The sequence below is a fragment of the Rhinolophus hipposideros genome, assembly GCF_964194185.1.
Source record: "Rhinolophus hipposideros genome assembly, chromosome: 20".
NCBI classification, from domain to species: Eukaryota; Metazoa; Chordata; class Mammalia; order Chiroptera; family Rhinolophidae; genus Rhinolophus; species Rhinolophus hipposideros.
This window is the reverse complement of record NC_138066.1, coordinates 1,497,080-1,518,040: the sequence shown is the minus strand read 5'-3', so window position 1 is coordinate 1,518,040 and position 20,961 is coordinate 1,497,080. Positions and strand designations below refer to the sequence as shown.

General features: G+C 56.0%; 1 protein-coding gene across 1 annotated transcript in view; it reads right to left on the bottom strand.

The window, feature by feature from the left end:
* Positions 1-1,824: 1,824 nt before the first annotated feature.
* MYO15A (myosin XVA) overlaps positions 1,825-20,961 on the bottom strand; it is a gene marked incomplete at its 5' end in the record, with an annotated part of 51,813 nt that continues 32,676 nt past the window's right edge. Inside the window, 21 exons of the mRNA XM_081030157.1 lie at positions 1,825-2,880; positions 5,029-5,169; positions 6,417-6,550; positions 6,900-7,033; positions 9,465-9,598; positions 10,674-10,834; positions 12,643-12,739; positions 13,115-13,192; positions 13,422-13,516; positions 14,700-14,830; positions 16,095-16,177; positions 16,409-16,482; positions 16,727-16,799; positions 17,079-17,151; positions 17,411-17,526; positions 18,076-18,254; positions 18,674-18,748; positions 18,823-18,934; positions 19,572-19,713; positions 20,548-20,666; positions 20,751-20,866. Coding sequence (XP_080886283.1) covers positions 2,779-2,880; positions 5,029-5,169; positions 6,417-6,550; positions 6,900-7,033; positions 9,465-9,598; positions 10,674-10,834; positions 12,643-12,739; positions 13,115-13,192; positions 13,422-13,516; positions 14,700-14,830; positions 16,095-16,177; positions 16,409-16,482; positions 16,727-16,799; positions 17,079-17,151; positions 17,411-17,526; positions 18,076-18,254; positions 18,674-18,748; positions 18,823-18,934; positions 19,572-19,713; positions 20,548-20,666; positions 20,751-20,866 — 2,369 coding nt within the window. The 3' untranslated portion in view covers positions 1,825-2,778. The remainder of the gene's footprint in view (positions 2,881-5,028; positions 5,170-6,416; positions 6,551-6,899; positions 7,034-9,464; positions 9,599-10,673; positions 10,835-12,642; positions 12,740-13,114; positions 13,193-13,421; positions 13,517-14,699; positions 14,831-16,094; positions 16,178-16,408; positions 16,483-16,726; positions 16,800-17,078; positions 17,152-17,410; positions 17,527-18,075; positions 18,255-18,673; positions 18,749-18,822; positions 18,935-19,571; positions 19,714-20,547; positions 20,667-20,750; positions 20,867-20,961) is intronic.

The window sequence follows — 20,961 nt, the reverse complement described above, 5'->3', positions numbered from 1 at the left end:
GGGTCCTGGGCAGAAGGAGGCACCCCTGGGCAGAGGGAGACCAGGGGTGTGAAGACGTGGACACTGGAACCTGGCCAAGTCCGGTCCCCGGTCCCACACAGGCAGCACTGAGGTCCTTGCGGCTACTTTGCAGAGTGCAAATATGGCACATCCTGTTACACCCGTCTGGGATTACGAGCCTTTACCAGTTGACTATCTCAGGTTTCCATGCCACCCAGACATTTCTCCTGTATTTGTTCTCACCCCACGCCAGGCTGGAAACCCTGGGGCTCGGTCCCCTCTGCTCTGGATCTCCCCACATCTACCTGCAGTTCTTTCTGGGCCTTGGCCCAGGTAGGGGGACCCAGTGTGGAACCCCTAGGGTGACTGGGGGACAAGGCAGGGTCTCACTCTCCTGCCACCTCTCTTTCCATTTGGCCTCGTGGAGATTATTTCCTCCTCTTATAAGGGCTCAACTCACTGATGCCACGAGAGTCACCAGAATAGCTGTTAAAACATGAGCCTTATGCTTTGAGGACCAGGTCCTGAAATCCAAAACCCCGGTGTTTGGGTTGCCCAATTCTCTGTAACAAAGCACCCCAAAACTGAGACCTCAGTCACTTACCCAGTTCACAAGTCTGCAGTCTGACCAGAGTTTGCCCAGGAGGCTCTTCTCAGTTCCATGTGCACAAGCTGGACGGCTCACCTGGAAGCCTCCCTTTGACGTGGCCTCACTCACACGGCCTGCTCGGATTCTGACACCCAGAAGGCTTCTCACCTCTCACCCGGGCAGAGCTCCTGCAGCAGGCGTAGCTCTTCATAGCTCCTTCCCCATATCCCTCACCTCCTAAATCTGCTGATGCATTGGACTCCTCTCAGGGCTGCTTCTGGGGGAAGCCAGCCTAAGGCAGTGGTGAAAACGGAACAGCCCTGTGGCATCTCTTCCCTCCCTGTCTCAGGACAGTGACTGATCCCCCAATTCTGCCCATTGGCCCTCCTAAATCTCTCCCCACCCTTGGCGCCACCACCAGTGTCCATTCCACAGTTTCCCAGCTGATGCTGCAGCAATCGCCTCTCTGGTCTCCCTGCTTCCTGCGTGCACTCTGCTTTGGGGTCAGAATGACCTTTCCAAAGTACAGTCTGAGCAGAATGTCCCTCCCCCACTGGAAAACCCTTTGAAGGTTCTTCATGGCTCTTGGGATGAAATCCTAACTCCATAGCGCAGCCTGCAAAGCCGTACCCAGGCCACCTCTGCCAGCCTCTTCAGTCTCAAGACCTTGCACTAGTAATGTCCACTTCTGGGCTCCTACATGCTGTTTTCCTCCCCTCACCACCTAGCTAATTCCTTTCCAGTCCTCATCCTGGTTTATACCTTAACTGAGCAACTCCCAGTACCTGGCAGTGGCCAGCACACAGTAGGTGCTTAATAGGTACTGAATAAGTAAATTTTTTCTCTGACACCGTGGTTCCAGTTGATTGTGAACCCACATGTCCATCCAGATTTCCTTTCCCAAGCCTGCTGCTCCCCTCCCTCACGGCTCCCCCCAAAGCACCAGCACTTTCCATGAACATTCATTCATTTGTTGGGGCAGCTGGATGGCTCAGTTGGTTAGAGCGCGAGCTCTCAACCACAAGGTTGCCGGTTCGATTCCCACATAGGATGGTGGGCTGCGCCCCCTGCAACTAAGATTGAAAAAAACAGCGACTGGACTTGGAGCCGAGCTGCACCCTCCACAGCTACATTGAAGGACAACGACCTGGAGCTGATGGGCCCGGGAGAAACACCCTTTCCGCAGTATTCCCCAATAAAACAAAACAAAACATTCATTCATTTATTCTTTTATTCATGTGACAAGTATTTTTTGAGCGCCTGCTTTGTGTTAGGTATTGTCCTAGGCTCTGGTGGGTATAGTAAGGAACAAACACCATTTTCTGGGGCATGTTCATTCCGCTCCCCTCCACTTCTGCCTAGTAAACTCCTACTCATCCTTCGAAACCTAACCACGAAGTACCGTTCTCTGGGAAGCTCTTCCCCAGACCTCTCCTGCCCCAGCCCCTAACGGGGAACTCCTCTCTGTCTCAGCTGTACCACTCCTGAACCTGTGTGGGCCATCCAGCGATGGGGGCTGAGGCTGCCCAAGCAGCAGGGAGTGCAGGGAGAGGTCTGCAGGGAGAGGTAAGGACAGATGTCTCTTCTGGAAGCTCTGCATGGGCAGTGAGTCAGGGGCACAAGTAGGCTTTCAACTCCTGCCTCCTCCCTCAGATTTGTTTTCCAGCCACTCAGCCACTCCATGGAGGAATGGTGGCTGCCAGGCGCACCTTTTCTTTGCACAGAAATAACCAAGGGTCATGAATCCAAGCTGAGCGGCAGTGCGGGGTGGGGAGGTACCCGAGGAGGAGGACACGTGAGGGGCTGGGATGGGGAGCAGATTCGAACGTCAGACCCAAGGTAGCCCAAAGGCGAAGTCGGATCCACGCAGGCCACTGGTATGGGGCTTCCCTGCCACAGGTGGGAGTCGGGCAGGGTCCGCATCGGGTACGTGGCAGGAGGCCCCAGCAGCCAGCCTTCGGAAGTTCCTCCTGCTATCTCCTCCAGGATTACATTCTGTGATTCTATCCAAACTCTGGATGGGTCTTCTCGGGCTCCTGGGGACTTGGGTCACTCCTCCTACAACCTCTTGGTCTCCTTTAAGATTCTGGATCCTTACAGGAATCACTGACCCAGAGAGGCCGAGTAACTCCCCTGGGGCCACACAGCAAGCCTTCTGGCAGAGGGCAGCTTCAGGGCTGGGGGCTGGGTCAGAGCAGCGTTATCTCACTGGGGGGCAGTGTAAGCCGCTTCTCCCGGGCACTGAGCAGGTTCTCCACGTGCACAGCCACCACACGACACAGCTCCAGGCCCTGCAGGAGAGACAGTGAGAGTCCATTCCCACCCAACACTTCCCTAGCTCTCACCTTGGTACCGCAAGGAGAGTTGGGAGTGAGGCAGAGGCCAGCCTCCACACCTTTCCCAGGACCCTGGGAAGAGTGTAAGAAGATGGAAGGAGGAATGCTGAGCTACAGGCTGGAAGGGGTTTAAAGATCATGTCAGCTTGGCTGCATGTGAACTGTGTGACCTGGGGCCAGTTACTTCACCTCTCTGAGCCTCAGTGGTCTCATCTGCAGGGTCTCAGTTTACCAGGGCTTGCCTCACAGGGCTATCGTGAGGAGTTCATGGGATTTTACTATGTGTGAATCCTTTAGATCTTAAAAATGCTAGTCCAGTCAATAAATGGTAACCATTTCTAACTATGTTGCCATGGTTACCACCTGGCACCCACAGCCTCTGGGCTCCGGATGGGTGCAGGGAGGAAGCAGAGAACTGTGGGGGATGCATGTGTGAGTGTGGTTCTCAGACCACAGCCAGTGGGAATCCCCGGGAATGTCCTGAAGGCCAGCAGGGCTGCTCGGAGAGAGGGTAGAAATAATGAGGGCAGCACTTACTGAGCGGCAACTATGTGCCTGGCATTGTCCTGAGAGCTTCCTGCGTCCTACCCCTTCCAGTGCCCACACTAGGGACTGACAGGACCCTCAGTTTACAGTCAGGCAGTGTTCCCATGAGGCAGATGCTCTTAGATCCCATTCCACAGGTGAGGAAACTGAGGCCAGAGCCCTGAAGCCACTTGCCCCAGACCTCACAGTTGGTGCCATGTTTCCCTGAAAATAAGACCTAGCCAGACCATCAGCTCTAATGCATCTTTTGGAGCAAAAATTAATATAAGACCCGGTCTTATTTTACTATTTTACTATAAGACCGGGTGTAATATATGATATGATATATATAATATGGTATAATATAACATAATATAATACCACTTTTTATATTAATTTTTGCTTCAAAAGACACAAGCTGATGGTCCTGCTAGGTCTTATTTTCGGGGAACAGGTTAGGAAGCCCAAGGGCACACTCTGAAGTGCTCTGCTGAGGTTAGCTGTGGCTGCCCCGCCCTGGGGGCCACCTCAGCTCATGAGATCAGAGTGCACGATGGGGGTTCTCCCCCTCCAGCCAATCCTCCTACCCACATGCTGCAGCGCTCCAGGCCTCACTGGGACTATTGCCCCATTTGACAGGTGTGGAAGTGGGGTTGCCTCGAGATCCTACCACACAGCCTGTCAGAGGTAGGTGGGATAGGGACGCTTATCTGTTGTTTGCATACGCTGCTCTACTCAGATAGCAGTTCTTCCTGGAAGCCTTCCTGATTACCTCCCAGATAGCTCAAATACACCTTCTCAGCACTGATTATGCTTCATTGGAAAAATTCAAAGCAGACCCCGTCATGAAGGGGTGGTCCTGGGCCCAGATCTTCAGGAGGGATGCGGTAGGCTGGCAAGGGCAGACATGTGGGCTCCTGCCCCAATTCTGCCCCTTCCGTGAGCCTCAATCCTCTTCCCAGTAGGGCGAGTACTCTGGTCTTGCCCCACCCCCAAGGGGCTGTGATACTTGGACAGGAGCCTAGAGGTCTGCCACGCCTTTTAAGGGGCGGCCACAGTTGCTACAAATATGAGAAGGGACAGGGCAGGTGGGCCTCGGTTTCCCTGTCTGTCACATGGGGACTCATTCTCCCCACCCTCAATCCCAGGCCCTACAATCCATGTTCCAAGCCTCAGCCCAGGTGAATGCCCTCAACTTGGTGTGTCCCTGTCTTCTCACCAACCTCTATGGCTTCCTAGTGCCCTCAGGACAAAAGTCCCCGATTCTTAGCTTGACATTCAAGGACCTTCAAGAGCTCTCCCGCCCGCGGTTCCCCATCAAATTCTTCACCATTCTGCAAACAGCCTGGGCCCTTTCCCATGATCCCACCACCAAGATGCTTTCCTGGGAGACCACGCGAATGACCTGCAATTCTGTGCCGTGCTGGGTTAGTTCTGTCCCCTGCACTGGGCTGCATGCTCCCTGGGGCGTGGCCAGGAGCTGACCCATCTTGGAGCCAGGCCCAGAGAAGAGGCTGGTGAGCGGAATAATGGAGAGACGGGCTGGGTGACAAGGCTGGGGGCCAGGGTGGGACCCACCTGCTCCAGCTGTAGCTGCATGGTACACTGGGCCGCCACGTCCCCCAGTGTGAGCTCCACATACGGGTAGCTGGAGCTGGCCGTGGGCCGCTGGGTCCGCGTCGATTGGATCTCCTTCAGGGGGAACTTCACCATCAGCTCCTGGAGGGTGGGGGAGGGGAGCAGACAGGTGGGACAGGTGGGACAGCACACGCACCCTTCCCCTTCCCCTGCAGACCAGACCAGCAGAATGCAGGATACCCCAGTTCGAGTACCAGTTCCCCAGTGACTTGCTGTGTGACCTGGAGCAAGTCATCGCTTTACCTCTCTGGACCTCACTTATGAAACTGATTCAACAAATAATGATGCAGACGTCCACAGTGTGGGACCCAGGGGTGCTGGAGACGCCAGTGGGGCCCTGACCTGCACAGCAAAGCTGCCCCTTCACACGTACGCCTCTGTCTCGGCCCCAGGAGCAAACTCAGAGCACACGCACGGAAAGCCAGAGCAATGAGAGCTGAAGCCAGACACTTAGCTCCGTCCTCCCAGGCTAGGGGACATCTGAAGTGTGTGTTTCATGCTGTCTCCCAGGGCTCCAGCTGGACTGAGCACAGTTGCCACAGCGCCAGCTTGCGTGCCTTGTTTGGGAATACCTTCCCAAGGTGTGTGACACGTCCCTTCCTGGGCTCACTTCCTCAGGGTTTCCTAGAATCACCTCTAAATAAACCACTTGCTTAGACACCTCATCTCAGGGTCCACTTCTGGAAGAAGAAGTAAAAACGGAGACAACAGGTCCTATTAATTATGGAATTGTACCCCCCCACCATCCATATGTTGAAGCCCTTATCTCCCACATCAGAATGGGACTGTACTTGGAGAACGGGCGTTTTAAAGAGGTGATTAAGTTACAATGAGCCGGTAAAAGTGGGCTTGAATGCAATCTGACTGGTGTCCTCATGAGAAGAGGACATTCGGACAGACAGAGACACCGGAATGTGCACGCAGAGAACAGGCCACATGAGGACATAGGGAGGAGGCGGCCGCCTACCGGCCAAGGAGAGCGGCCTCACAGGAAACCAACCCCCGGGCAGCTGGGTCTTGGACTTCCAGCCTCCAGAACTGTGAGAAATAAACTTCTGTCCCCGAAGCCCCCGTCTGGTGCTGTTATAGCAGCAGAGCTAAGACACTATGTGAGGACTTGGCATGTACTTTACCTCATGGGGGGGGTGGTTCTCTTATCCCCATGTTCCCGGTGAGGAAATGAGACTCAGAGAGGGGTGAAGACGCGCCCAGGGTCACACAGGTGTAAGTGGGAGAGCGAGGCTTCCCCAGCTGGAGATCTCAGCCCCTCTGAGGGTGGGGCTCAGAGGAGAGGGGGCAAGAGGCAGTGCCAGGCTGAGGCCACTCACGTGGGTCTCAATGCTGAGGAAGTTGAGGCCATTCTGGTTGACGGCAAGGATGCAGGGGGCCAGCACAGCCACGTTGCTGCAGCTCTGGATGAAGAAGAAGGAGGAGCCGAACATGGGAGCGGCGCTGAGGAGGCCTGGAGCGGGAGAAGGGTGGTCAGCGTGGGGGCTCCGCAGCCACATCCGCACGGCCACCTGCTGCCCACACCTGGGTCTCCCGCTGCCTCCTCAGCCTCCTGTCTCAGCACCTTCCTCTCCCCCCACTCCCAGCAATTCTCCCCAATTGCCAGCTCTCTCTGCCCAGGGCCACCCATAGCCCAGGTGGTGCCATGGGGAAAATTTTAGAAAGGTGTTCTCTTGAGGCAGCTCGGCTTGGATAGCACCGAAAATGCCTTTGTATGAAGAAAACAGCGCCTCCATGTCCACCGTCTAGGATCCCCTCCTTAGAAGGCCCCCCATGACTGTCTCCCAGCCCCGGACTCTTACCCAGAAACTGGGCACGGGCCTGGTGGGGGCTGAGCGCCTGTGTCTGCTGCCGGTGCTGGCTGACCAGGTTGAGCCAGGCCGAGCCGGCCATGGTGTGGTAGAGCAGGGCCGGGATGTACTCCTGGATCTCCCGCCTAGATGGGGGGAAACACTGTCCTGAGTGCTTGTCACCATCACCACAGGGGCTCTGCACACTGGCTCATTCAAGCCTCACTTCAATGCCCGTGTTGTGCCAAATGGACGCGATCTTTGCACCTCGCTGGAAGACGAAATGCTGGAAGGTGTGAAGGTGGGCGTAAAGTGCTCACACTTTGTCTGGCACACAATAGGTGCTCAATAACTGCACGCCGACACCACTAGGCTCCCTGTTTGAAGACGAGGGGACTGAGGCTCGGAGAAGTTCACTGGCTACTCCAAGTCACACCGTCACCAAGTGAGGGCTGAGCCTTGTAGCCCCTGCCCCCAAGGAGAAGCCCAGGGCAGAGCGTGAGAAGCACTCGGGGTGGGGGGCGAATACCGGGGCAGGCAGAGCCACCACCACCGCTGGTCAGAGCACGGGAGAGGAATGCTGTGACCCCTCTTGCCCCTCGAGGGGCCACCAGCCCCCCACCCCACTCCAATCCCTTCTCTCTGACACATGTTGGCTATCTCAGGGCAACTCCTCCTCCTCTCAGGATATCTAGAAAATACCAACAGCTGTTCTAGTCTGTCCCAGCTGCCCTGGGCTGCAGATTGGGGAAGGACTGGGAGAAAATCAGGGGAGCACCCTTGCCCCAAGAGCCGCCCCTGCCCAGGCATATCTTTTCTTCTTTGCACTGCTGGGGTAAGAGCTTGGCATCTGGACCCGGCGCCCCCAGGTCTGCAGCCTGGTCCCCTCCCACACCTATTAGCTGGGTAAGCTTCAGTGAGCTACGCAACCTCTCAGGGCCTCAGGTGCCTCATCCGTATGAGGGGAAAATAAAGTGCATTTGGGAAGATTAGCTGCCGTGTTTCCCCAAAAATAAGACCTAACCAGACCATCAGCTCTAATGTGTCTCTTGGAGCAAAAATTAATATAAGTCCCGGTACTACATTTATTATATTATATTATTATATTATAAGACCCGGTCTTATATTACAGTAAAATAAGACCAGGTGTTATATTAATTTTTGCTCCACAAGACACATTAGAGCTGAAATGGTCTGGCTAGGTCTTATTTTCGTGGAAATATGGTAAGACAATACAAACAGTAATAGTGTCTTGCAAAAATTAAGGACTCTGTGATTATTTTTATCCAGGATTGGGATTATACCTTATGTGCTTCCTGTGCTTTTTGCATAAAACTATAACATAAAAGAGCTTTACATACTGAACCCTTACTGCATTACAAGCACTGGGACATACACTGTACACACATTATCTTACTGTTAGTCACACCAATGATTCTCAAAGTATGGCCGAGGGTCTGGGAGGTCAAAGACACTTCCATAATGACACTGAGATGTTATTTGCTTTTTTCCCTCTTACTCCCACGAGTGGACAGTGGAGTTTGCCCAAGGCTCTTACAACAGACTGACTGCAGAAGCAGCTCTGAGAATCCAGCTCTCTTTTATTGAGCAAGACGGTAAAGAGACTTGTAAAATGTAAAACAGTGCCACTCTTCTCACTAAATTTTTTGGGAAACTACAGTTGTTTTTTTTCGTAAGTTATTTATATTAACATGTAATATTAATTTATATTATTTGTATTATAATTATTCCTTATATATTTTAAATTATTAGTTATTTCCATTAACATGTAACGTATTATCCTTAAATTAACTGACAAATCAATATTTTATGTTGTTTCTCAGTTTTTTGTTTGTTTTTAAGAAGGGCACAGCTCCCAGTGGCCCATGCAGGGATCAAACGGGCACCTTTGGTGTTATCAGCACCACGCTCTAAACAACTGAGCTAACCGGCCACCCGTTTCTTAGTTTTCATTTTGAATATGGTAAATATATAGAGAGATATAGAGAAATATATATTTATATATCTCTATATATTCATATATATATATATATATATATATGTATATATATTTATATAGATATAACCCACATAAACAAAAGCTCTTTGGGGCTCTACTTTTAGAGAGAAAAAAGGTCCTGGACCAAGTCTGAGAAGGACTGTTTTATCACCCCTTTGAGAACATCAGTTTAAAGGCTGCCGAGCACCCAGGATTTATTTTAGGAACCCCGTTTTTGGACAAGGGTTGCTGCTGTAGGTGATAGCCGGTGAAGTTTCCTGTGGCCAAATCTTTCTGCATGGCCATGTGTACTTCCTGGACCACAGGGTGTGTGGGTCCTGAAAGCCTTCCAATCATTCCATTTGCTCTGAGCTATGAGTACCAAATGGAAGCAGCCTGTTACGGGAGGAGGCGGGGTCCCGGCTCACGCGGGGAGTTGGAGGACTTCAGGCCCATGGCCAGACAGCCCCTTCCTAGTCTGCCTGCTGGCGCAAGAAGGCCACATGGGGGCCCAGGGAGGCCAGCCCTGGGGAGCGCGGGCGTGGGGGGGCAGGGCTACCAGGTGGGCAGGTGCTCACAAGCTGGGCAGGTAGAAGTGGTCCTTGACCCGGTGCTGCAGCGAAGCCAGCTTGGACACTTGCTGCAGCTCCTGCTCGCTGGGCCGGCTGGCTGGCATGCTGCTGAAGAGGCCCTTCAGATAGTCGGGCAGGGCCTGTAGGAGAGCACTCCGATGAGAGGCACGCACGCACACACCTACTCGGGCATGCAATCACAGGGCTGTGCAGACACATTCTAATGGTTCCCATCTCATTCGCTTCTGGGGGTGGGGTGGCCTGTCCCTTTCCTGGGTTTGGGGGAAAGATGACAGGCATGCGAGGGTGAGCCGTGAGGGCTGTGGCCTTGAAGCCCACGTGGCAGTCTCCACAGTGACCTGGGAAGCGTCTGGGCATCCACACTGCAGTGTGTGGGAGTGTCTGCTGGGCTGGGGTTACTGAAAGCTCAACGTGCTCGAGTCACTAAAACAGACCCATGGGCTGCACCCCCAGAATCTGATTCACTGGCTCTGGGGCAGGACTTGAGGATTTGCTTTTTAACAAGTTCCCAAGGGATGCTGCTGGCCTCCAGGCCACACCTTGACCAACACTGTAGGCACTGCTGTGGGTAGTTGGCAACAGCGACCCCACGTGGCCTCAAAAGCCCAGTGACCGTATTTTGTACTCAGAATTGCGGAAGCTTTGGCAGCCGTTCCACAAAAACACGCATGCTCTGTCCAAGCACTTCCACAAATGTTAGCACACGTAGCGAGAACCAGATTTTGTAAATTCCAGGGTCCTGACTTAGAGGACCAAGTATCAAAAGGGAATAACACAAAGATAAAAATAACAATGCCAGCCAAAGCCTGCGCACGCCTTTGAGCAAGAACCAGGCCAAGCGCTTGGAGGAGAAAATCAGGAGGAGAGGTGAAGTCAGAGAGATCCTCGTGGAAGAGGTGCTGTTTGAGGCAGCCTTGACGGGGAGCCTTAGAAAAGCAGAGACTCAGGAAGAGCAAGCCAAGCGGAGTGACGGCACGTGCAAAACTCTGAGAATTGGGCAGTGAGGTGAGGTCGTTTGACTGCTCTGAGAAGACCACACATGGGAGTAGCGGCACCAGGGCGAGAAACACCAGCAGGGCCCACTCAAAGCATGAAGGCCCCAAACGCCAAGGCGTTTGACCATGGAGTCTGACCTCACAGGCCTGGGGGAGCCTGGCCGTTTCCAGAGCCTCAGAGCAGCCCGTGTGTGCTGACCTGGTTGTAGTGCATGGTCACGTAAAGCTCATTCTCAAACTTGAGAGGCTGATCCCAGAGCACGCGCCGGAACCAGAGCATGTAGCCGCCATCCACCTGCTCCATCTCCGAGGCCACATCCAGGATGTAAGCGCTGCGGCTGAGCGGGCACACGTGCTGGCCTGCAGAGAGCCAGGGGCAGCTGGGTGGGGGCATTCATGGGCACATGTGGGCCCGTCCAGGGCACACGTGCGGACCCCAACCTGCCACCCAGGTGAGGCATCACCTTGGGCAAGTCCCCTCCCTATTTTGGGACACAATGTCCTTAGTGATGAGAGCATGTGATGGAACAGGGTGCCCTGTGTTTGTGGAACGTTGATGCCCAGAGATGGGAATACCTCCAATTCAAAGCTACAGCCCCCGAGGTCTAGGACAGTGTCTCGGGTTAGGCTCAGAGAAAGCCTAGTCCCTTTCCAGAGGAGGTTGGAGACAGGAAGCACAGCGGGTCTCAGATCATGAGACCATGGGCTGCCTTTCTGCAGAACTCCTCCAAGAGAGACCCATGCTGGGCTCCTGGATGGGGGGGGGGGGACTGGGGTCTGCCACTGAGTGGGTCTGAGCCTGTAGGAGCAGCTTACGTTTTTATTCCCCACACTGTCATTTCTGCTCCTTGTCCCACATCTTCAGTAAAATTTTACCAAAAAGACAGGGTGTGGCATGATGATAAAGTCCAGACTCTTGAGGCCCGACTGCCTGGGTTCCAATCCCAACTATGTGACCTTGGGTAAGTCCCTTAACCTCCATGGCAGGCTGAATAATGACCCTGCCCCAAAGACGTCCATATTTTAATCCCTGGAACCTGTGAATGTGTTACCTTCATGGCAAAAGGGATTTTGCAAATGTGATTAAGTTAAGGATTTTGGGATGGGGAAATTATCCTACGTTACCCAAGTGGACCCAATGTAATCTCAAGGCTCCTTTTAAGAAGGAGGTGAGAGGATGAGAGAGAGAGAAGGAGACATATGAATATGCTACACTGCTGGCTTTGAAGATGGGGGAGGGCCGGGAGCCGAGGAATGCGGGCAGCCTGTACAGGCTGGAAACGGCAAGAAAACAGTGTCTCCCCTAGAACCCCCAGAAGGAACCAGCTCAAATGACACTCTGATTTCTGGACTTCTGACCTTCAGAATAAGATAATAAACGAGTGTTGTTTTAAGCCCCTGAGTATGTGGTGATTTGTTACAGCAGCAATAGGAAACTACTATAGCCTCTGTGGGCCTCGGTTTCCCCATCTGTAAATGGAGATGACAACAGTTTTCATTTCATAGGGTTATTGTGGGAATTTAAAAAGCTGATAGAATGAAATGCTTTGAACTATGCTTGGGACATAGTAACTGCTCCATAAATGTCAGTTATTAGGAACGTTTTGTTAACGTCTTCCCCTCCCCCACATGTTTTGGCCTGACTTGAAGCAAGCAGGGCTGAGGACAGACACAGGCATGGTTCAGCAACGTAGAGGCAGTGGGGAGAGCTGGTTGAAGTAGATGGAGCGGACCCACTGGTGGCAGGCCAGACCATGGTCTAGAGTGGGTGGACTAGAAGTAGCTGGAAGAGCTTTGGGCCACATGAAAAGGGCCTGGTGAGACCGAGGGTGGGGGCTGTATGGCCAACATTAAGGCGTAAGTGGCAGGAAAAATGCCACTTGTGGGTTGCACTTGCACTTGTGGGTTCTAGGAGTTGGGACCCATTAAAGGAAACCTTCCCACTGAGCAAGCCCTGAGGGCAGAGGAAGGAATCAGAGAGGGCCCTGTCCTCCGTGAACTCCCATGGAGCAGATGAGGACAAGGGGCTGAAGGGGTGCTCAGAGCACAGAGAGGTCCTTCCACGTGGGGGTTCAGGGGGTCCAGCGAGGAAGCGGCATCTGACCTGGACCCTACAGGCCAGGGTGGTCGTCATGAACCCAGCACGCTCGGTCTTCCTGGACACTCACCTTGGTTGGTGACAACAAAGATGACATACTCATGGAAGGCCTCAGGGCGTGTCAGAGCCATCTCAGCACAGATCTCCTCCACCACGTCCAGGGCCACCTGGGGGAGGTAAGAGTGAGGCTGTGCCAGCCAGGCTGACCTGTGTCCTCCCAGCTTCCCCGACCGTAGGAGGCCAAGTGCAGCACTGCTCAGGCCTTTGCATAGTGGCGATGGTCCTCTAAAGTCTCTGAGTCAGCTTCACAGAGGAGGAGCACAGCTTTTGGAGTCTGAGACGCTGGTCCCTCATCTGCAGTATGACCCTAAGCTGGAGGCTCCACCTCTCCAAGGCTCAGTCTGCTCTTAGGAGAACTAAGTCCTGCCTGTGGGGCTGTGCAAGAGCCTGGGAGGGGCTCAGTACCCTTGGGAACCCACTCCGAAGACTGGGGTGTCCCTGCCCCTCCAACGGCTGCCTGCTAGAGACATTCCCTCACTTACGGTACAGGTTTTGATTTTGAGATGGCGTTCGAGGCCTCCGGGGAGAAGAAAGAGCTGCCTCTTGGAACTGCGGCCCGCCTGGGACAAGGAAGGGTAAGAAGATGGAGAGGCTGGGTCCTGGGATCTGGGCCAGCTACTGTCCACACCATGGGCACCCCCAGCCCAGAGGTTCTGGGCAGGCTCATGCAGGGACACTTGTGCACCTGGGCCTGACAGGGCCCATCTGCATGTATCTGAGCACACGACAGGTCATTGGGCAGGGCTCACGTCTCTCGCTCATCCTGACCCCCGCCCGCTGCACACGCACCAACATGGCCCGAAGCTCCATGCTGCTAGGGAGCTCCAGACGACCCCCGAAGCGCAGGGTTTTCTGCAGGTTCTGCTCACAGGCCTTGGCAATCCCTACAGACACAGGAGCGAGGCCTCGCTCAAGTTAAGCAGGAAGAGCAAGGGGCTCCCCGTGCCACCAGCCACCAGCCTGCCGGGTTCTCCCCACAACCTGTGGGACGGGCTTTCACTCTCTGATTGGATAGTTGAGTAAACAGTTCAGAGTGGGGTAATGATTTGCCCAAGGTCAAGGGCAAGAGTATAAGAGCTGATTTTGAACACATATCCCACGTGGTTAAGGCCTTTTGTCTAGACCACAGTCCCCTGGGCTACTTATGAGCCCTGGAAATAGCTGTCACCTTGAGCTGTTGACTAGGGAGCTTGCGCCCGACAGGCTGTGTAACTGGTGAGGCAGCTACGCCCTTGCTGGCTGGGACCCCCTTGCCAACCACCCTCTCTCACCCAGAGTCCCAGTGCAGAAGACCCCACCCACTGCCTGCTTCTCCATTTCTCTGGGTAAGCAGTACTCTCATCCTGCTCAGGGCAGGGGTCCAATCCAGAGTTGTAGGCCTCTGGGAGCCCTTCCCTAGAGCTGGGCCTATTCACCTCTGAGCCTGGGAGTGTTTGCTAATCGATTCAGAATGGAGGATTCAGAGGCAGAGAGAGGGAGGTCCCCTATCTCTTTCATGGCTGCTGTGGTGACCACAGGGGCCCTGGCCTCCTTCTTCCGGGGACCCAGGAGTTGTCATGGAAACAAGGCTGGAAGTGAGGGTGAGGAATGACCCCTTTTATCGATACTCCAAGGGGGGAAAGGCGGAGACCCAGCGAGCAGCTTTGGGCCCACCCCCACCCGAACCCACTCAAGACCCTTGCCGATCGCCAGAGGAGCTGGCCTCCCCCCAGGACTCCAGGCTTTGCCACCTCCTTCTCTTCTTCTTCCAGATGCCACACTTTTCCACCTCCAAGCCTTTGCTTCTACCACTCAGTCCACCTACAAACCCCTCCCATGTGCTCTACCAGAGCAATGCCTCCTCTGGGAAGCTTTCCCTGATATGCCACCCTCCCATTAGCTCAGACAACCCCTCGCATCAGCCCGTGGGACCTCCACAAGTGTCTGGGGAGTGAATTAATCTTAGTAAACACTGCCTGGGCACGTGTAGAGGGCCAGGCCCTCTGGGTTTCCTCTCCTGCTGGCTGCCCAGCCCGTCCCCATGCCCTCAGGCCCTCAGGCCTGGGTTCCCACTTGCTGGTCCCTCACCGTGGAAGGGCAGGCCTGGGGTCCGGCTCACATCTTGGAGGAAGCGAATGAGGTGTGGCTGGAGGACCTCAGAGCACCTGTGGTAGGCAGCTACGATGTACAGCAGCCTCCAGCCTCGCTGGCAGCTGTCCCTGCGAGGACACACACATACGGTCACATCACTAGAATGCCGTGCTAGGAGTCTCCTGGGATAGCGCTGGAGGTCTCTGGTCCTCAGGCAGCTCCTGTGTTCTGAGGACAACCTTCCCTGCCTGGTGAGAGCAGGGAGGGTGGCCCAAAGTCCTGAAGAAGGTATGTGCTGATTGGGAAGCCAGGGTGGGAGGCAGGGAAGGAAGGGGATGAGGGCCCGACATGCACAAAGAAATAAGCCTTCCCTGGCTAGAATCTCTCTGGAGAGGCTTTTGGGTGAAGGTCCTTGAAGCAAGGCAAGGGGAACCTGCTGGGGCTGTGCAAAGGTAAAGGCAGGTAAGGCCTGGGGTGGGGATGGGGGCCAGAGGATGGGCTGAGTGGTTCTAAAATTCCCTGGGGGGTGGAGAGCAAGAAGAGGAAGCAGAGGAGCTGGGGACAGGATAACAAGAGCGGCGCACACTTGCGGCCCCTGTTGTGTGCTGCTCCTGCAGGAGACACAGCAGTTTACCTTCACACTGCCCTGGTGTGAGGATTTCACTTGTGGGGACCTAGTGTCTGGGACAACGCTTTGGAAACCACCCACCCTTCCCTAGACCCCTGTGGTGTGGAAAGCAACAGGCGCGCAGGCCTGGCCAATTACTACAGTTCAGCCTCCCTCTGGCTGTGGTGATTGGTGTGGGAGCAGGAATGTGACCCAGGTCTAGCCAATCACAGCTCTGTATCCTCCAGCCATTGTGGTGGGCTCAGCGATGGGCATGTGATCAAGTCAGGCCAGTAAGACTGGATGTGGGAATTTTTGCCGCAAATATTGGTCAGTCTTGCTTTCCCTGGGATTGCTGAGCTGGGAAATGTCTCCCCAGAGCAACCGTCTTGCCATTCTATGGAAGATGTCGTTTGGGAATATCAAGCACGGCCAGGATACAGAGAAAGCCCGCTTCCTGGTGACCCCTGGATCTGGCTATGTCTAAGGTCATAGGCTGGCCTTTCCAGCTACCTAAACCCTCTTCTGCTTAAACTAGCTTGAATTGGGTTTCGTCACTTGCCACCGAGGGGACTCACATATTGCCACGGCCATTTTACAGCTAAGGAAACTGAAGCCCTGAGAGCAGGAATGGCTGGTCTCAGACCAAGCAATTCCAAAGACATGTGCTCTATTGAGTGAGGACGAGGACTGAGGAAAGCATCCGGAAGTGGGAGGCTCGACTGCCCCTCCTAGACGTGGACACGGCCGGGGAAGCGACAGAAGTAAAGGCCCCGCTCACTCACTGCTTGGTGCTGGTGTTATCGGTGATCTGCTTCACAACTTGGCAGTAACACTCGTCCCGCATGACCTCGTGGTCCCCACACAGCTGCAGGAGGGCAGGCCAGGTCACACGCCACGTCCCAGGCACATGAGACCAGAGTGGTCACTTGGAGACTGGTCTGATGGCCTGTCCCCAATCCCCTCCCACCAGTGGGATGCACTCCTCTTTGGGCCATGCAAGAAACTGCCCACCCCTAAGTCCTGCCACTCTGTGTGGCAGAGGGGAAAGTGAGCCACGGGGCAGGGAACAGAGCATCTGGCAGTCGGCTGGACTGACCTTCAAGAGGGTGCAGAGCACGTCCAGCTCACTCTGGCCCTTCAGGGGGACGTCGCCCATGAACCGCATCACAGCTGTGGGGAACACCACTCAGGCCACCAGACCCCCAGCTGCCCACCCACCTCAGGGGACCCCAGCATCAGGCCCCTCCCAGAGAGGCTGTGGTCAGGGCAGCTGGGGGCTTTTCTCCTCTTAAAGGGCCCAAGTCTGAGTTGGGGAAGGGGAAGTATGTGAGGACCAGAGCAGTGCTGATGAGCAGGGGTCACACACTGCTGGACCCCCCTGGCCCAGGGCCCTGGGCAAGTTCCACCCCCACACCTAGGAACATGTCAGTGGCCATCTTGTTGAGGCTGCTGTCGCTGAGCTCGATGAGTGATTCCTGGAGTGGGGTCTGTGAAGGGAGGGGGGCGTTGTGTCATGATGGGGGAGGGACAAGTCAGAAAAGAGGAGGACCACATGGTATGTCCTGTCTCATGACAGGAGGGTCCAATTCACGAGAAGGGAACCAGGTTGACACTACAGACTGATACCAGCCCTGGGAAGACTCAGGCCCTCAGGGTGTGAGAGCTGGGGTTCCTCTGGGAACAAGGCTGTTTGCCCCAGGGGCCTGGGAGAAGGCTCCTGCATCACCATTTTACAGATGGGGAAACTGAGGTCCAGGGCTGCGCACCTTGGTGAAGCAAAGCATGTCCTCCAAGGTCCTGGATTCCCGGCCCTCCTTGGATTTCAGCCTGAGGCCATCCCTGCGACAGGAAGTGGACACTGCTGACCAGTCTTGCCTCCCAGCCTGTGGCTACGTCCTTTTCCCACACAGGAATATTCTCGGTCCAATGTCAGTCCACCAGGCTGGAAGGCTCCCAGGAGCTGAGGCTGTGGGTGGGCCTCACACTTGGATGATTGCTCAGCCCTCCACCAGAAGTGGGGCCTTCCCACTTGGACAGCTCCAAGAAGTCCCAGAAGGACCCTGCTCATGGTCGGGATGGGGGGGGGGCCACCACTCACTGGGGTCTCCTCCGAGGGTCTCGGAAATACTTCTGGGCAAACTCCAGCATTGTGTAAGGTGGGAGAGCCAGGCCGTCCTCCCCACGGTCAGCCGAGCCAGTCCTGACTGGGGGACCCTGCAGGGGGGGCAGGGGCTAGGAGGGCCTGTCCACCGCACCCACCGCCACCCCCCGCACCCACCACCAAAGCCGACAGTGCAACCCGCGGCTGACCCTGCCCACGGTTTCAGGTTGCCCCGCCCCGCCCCCTGTAGACCCACGCCGCGCAGTCGGCCTAGCCCCTCGGCTCAGCCACACCCTCCACGCGCCCAGCTGATCCCGCCCCTGCCCCACGAGGCCACGCCCCATCCCCCCGCCCTCACCCCTTCACACGCCCGCCCCGCCCACTCACTTGGCCACGCCCCACCCCGGGGCTAGTCCTGCCCCATCCATCTGGTTACCACTCTTCCGCGGACTCCACTCTTTTCTGCCCCGTTGGGCCCCATCTCCTACCATCTCTGGTCACGTCCCACGGGCCCCACGTCTGGCTAGCCCCACCAGCTTCGCCCCATCCCTGAACGGGCCCCGCCCTGGGCTAACCTCGCTCTCATCCATCTCCACCACCAGGCTGGCCTGACTGACCCCCTTGTTGTCTCCGCCCCCCTGGCCTCGCCCCACCAGTCTCACCTCCCTCCTGCGGCCCACTTCCCGTGCAGCTGCGGTGGAGGCCACGGCGGCGGCCACGGCAGCGGCGCGACCCCTGCCCGGCTCGGCGGGCAGCTGCAGGAAGTCGGGGGCCGCCGCGGGCTGCACCAGTTCGGAAGGGAAGCGTCCCACGCGCCCGTGGATGGTCCCGAACCTCCAGCCTAGAGGGCGGGGAAGGGGTCTGAGGCAAAAAGGAGTGTCTCCCCTTGGAACGAAGGGGCCTTCTAAGGATAGAGTTAGTGGCTTGGCCCCTCCTCCTGGGAGCCTATTTACAGATGAGGAAACTGGAGGCTCTGGGAAGGTAACGCATTCCCTCAGGGGGAGGTGGGGCAGCACGTGTGGCACCCAGAGACTCGCTACAAACATGGAAACACTAAATGCCCACAGAGACCCCTCAGCCAGTTCTGTGGGCAGAGGGCTGGGCTGGATGGCCACCAGGACTCACGGGCAGACCCCTTTGGGGCACTGGGAAACCCCCATCATGCATCTACAGTGTGAGTGCATGAAACCAGGGTGACCTGTTTGGGGTGTCCAGGTTTTGGAGCACTGGAGTCTGGACGCAGGACCCCTGGGTACCCACCGAAGTCTGGGCCTCTCGGTCGCAGCTCCTCCAGGTACACGACCTTCTTGCGGACGACACAGCCGGCACTGTAGCCTATGGCCCAGGCTTCTGTCAGCACCCGCCAGGGAGGCCCCCTCGCCCAGCCTCCCCCTCCCAAGTCAGCTGACCCATCCGAGGTGGCTCCAAGGGCTGCAGGTGGATGATGTCGCCCTTGTGGAAGGCCAGCAGAGAGGGGTCCTCAGGCAGGAAATTCCTCACGGCAACCACGTAGTCAGAGTCCTGCGACACCCGGCAGGGTGAGGGGTCACAGGCCCATCCCCCTCCTCCCAGGGGCCACACCCCTGCCCCTCACATCCACAGGCACTCCTCCCCTGTCATCAGAGAACCTTTTCTAGCTGAAAGCGGGTGGGGCATTCCAGGCAGAAGGGATGGCTTTGCAGAGGGCTAGGGGCCTGAGTCTGAGGAACGCACGTGCATGTCTTACCCTCCATCCCTTCCCCAAGCTGCCCCACCGAGGCTAGCTGCTGAGCCTGAGGCAGAGATGAGCTGCCCTTAGCCTGGATGATGCCCAGCCTGGAGGGAAGGTGGGGGGTGGACACTGCCATTGCAGCGAGCAGTGCTGGGCAGTACAGTCACTGCAGGAAGGTAAGGGACGCAATGCTGTGCGACTCAGAGCAGCTGAAGGTGTAAGAAAAGGTTTTTGAAGGAGTAGGCAAGAGGCGAAAGGGCATCGCAGGTGGAAGGCACAGCTTGTGCAAAGGCCTGAAGGCCTACAAAAGTCCATGGACACAACTACTGCGCCCCCTCGCCCCTCCCCACATACACATCTGTACTTCCCAGGCAGGCGTGGCTGGTATGTATCTGGGGTGGGAGATGCCTGTGTTTAGGCCCCGACTGCTGGCGGGGGCCATCTGACCTTCTTCAGCTCCAGGATGAAGTCGTCCACCAGCGTCTTGACCTGATGAGCTCGGGCTGAGAAGAGGATGACCTTCTCGCTGGCTAAGTTGAATTCCAACATGTTCTGGGAGGGGATGGTCACAAACAGGATGTCTGCAAAGCTGGAGGATGGGATGGTGGCATGAGGGCAGGACCCCGTGACCAGAGGGACACCCTCTATCCCACTCATCCTGCTCCTTCTGCCCCTGCCCTGTCCCATTCCTGAAGCCCAGCCACACTCAGTTCCATTACACCAGCCCCCACACAAGGGCCCAGGAACTTCCCCGGCATTTCCTTCCCTGGTCCCGACGTGGCTCCAGCTCATTGCCTACCACCAACCTTCCAGGTCCTCCCTGCCCTCTGCCATTTATCATCTGTCTGTCTGTCTATCTATCTATCTATCTATCTATCTATCTATCTATCATCTATCTATTTACCCCTTGATCCAATCTCCCAGGTTTTGCCCACACACATCTATCTTTCTTTCATGGACCAAATTCTCTCCATCTTTCCAAGCAAGGAGCTTTCACCCACGCAGTGAGCCAGGCTCTGCCCCTGTCCTGTGAGACAAACGGGGCTGATGCCAGCCAGGGGCCAGAGCAGTCAGTAAGGTCTCATGCTGCAGCACCCTGTCCCTTCTGGGCTGGGTTGTTGGTCAGACCGTAGCCCCACTGCAGAGTACTCTGGGAGGGCAGGGCTGGGGTGTGGTCTGCGAGGCAGGATGGCAGATGCATTCCTGGCTCCTCTCCTTCCTGGTTGTGTGTCCTGAGACGAGCACCCTCTCTCCCTGAACCTGTTTCCCCATCTCTACAATGGGCTGGACTAAACAGCTTGGCACAAAGCCTGGCACACTGTAAGTGCTCAGTAATTGGTGGTGGGAAGTCAGTGAGGAAATGCTGATGCCAGTCTGTGCCCCAATGTCCAGCTAGCGCCATTCTTGCCCACCTCCCAGTCACCTGTAGGTGCGCAGGACCCGCAGCTGCCCGCCAGCCTCCCTGCTGCCCCTGTCCATCCGCAAGAGTTTGATGCCCGTGTGAGACACAGCTAGGATCTGCACTCCAGTGCCCACGCTGCCCTGCGGTGGGGACAAGGGCATGTAAGGGTCCTCTCGCCCCATCCCTAAAGCCCCTAGGTGGGAGGGGGCAGCAGGGGCTCAGACCGTGGCGGGGAAGAGGCGGGAGAAGTAGACCTCCCAGCTGTCACGCGCAGTGCTGACCACGGCCCGCTTCACACTCTCCGTCACCAAGGGCCGCTGTGTGTCCAGCTGGTTCTGGGCTAAGGGGAAACCAGGTGGGGTCAGGGCCCTCTCCTCCCTCCCCTGCTGGCCCACATTGCAGGGAGGGAGGCTGACACTCAGCAAGAAGGTACGG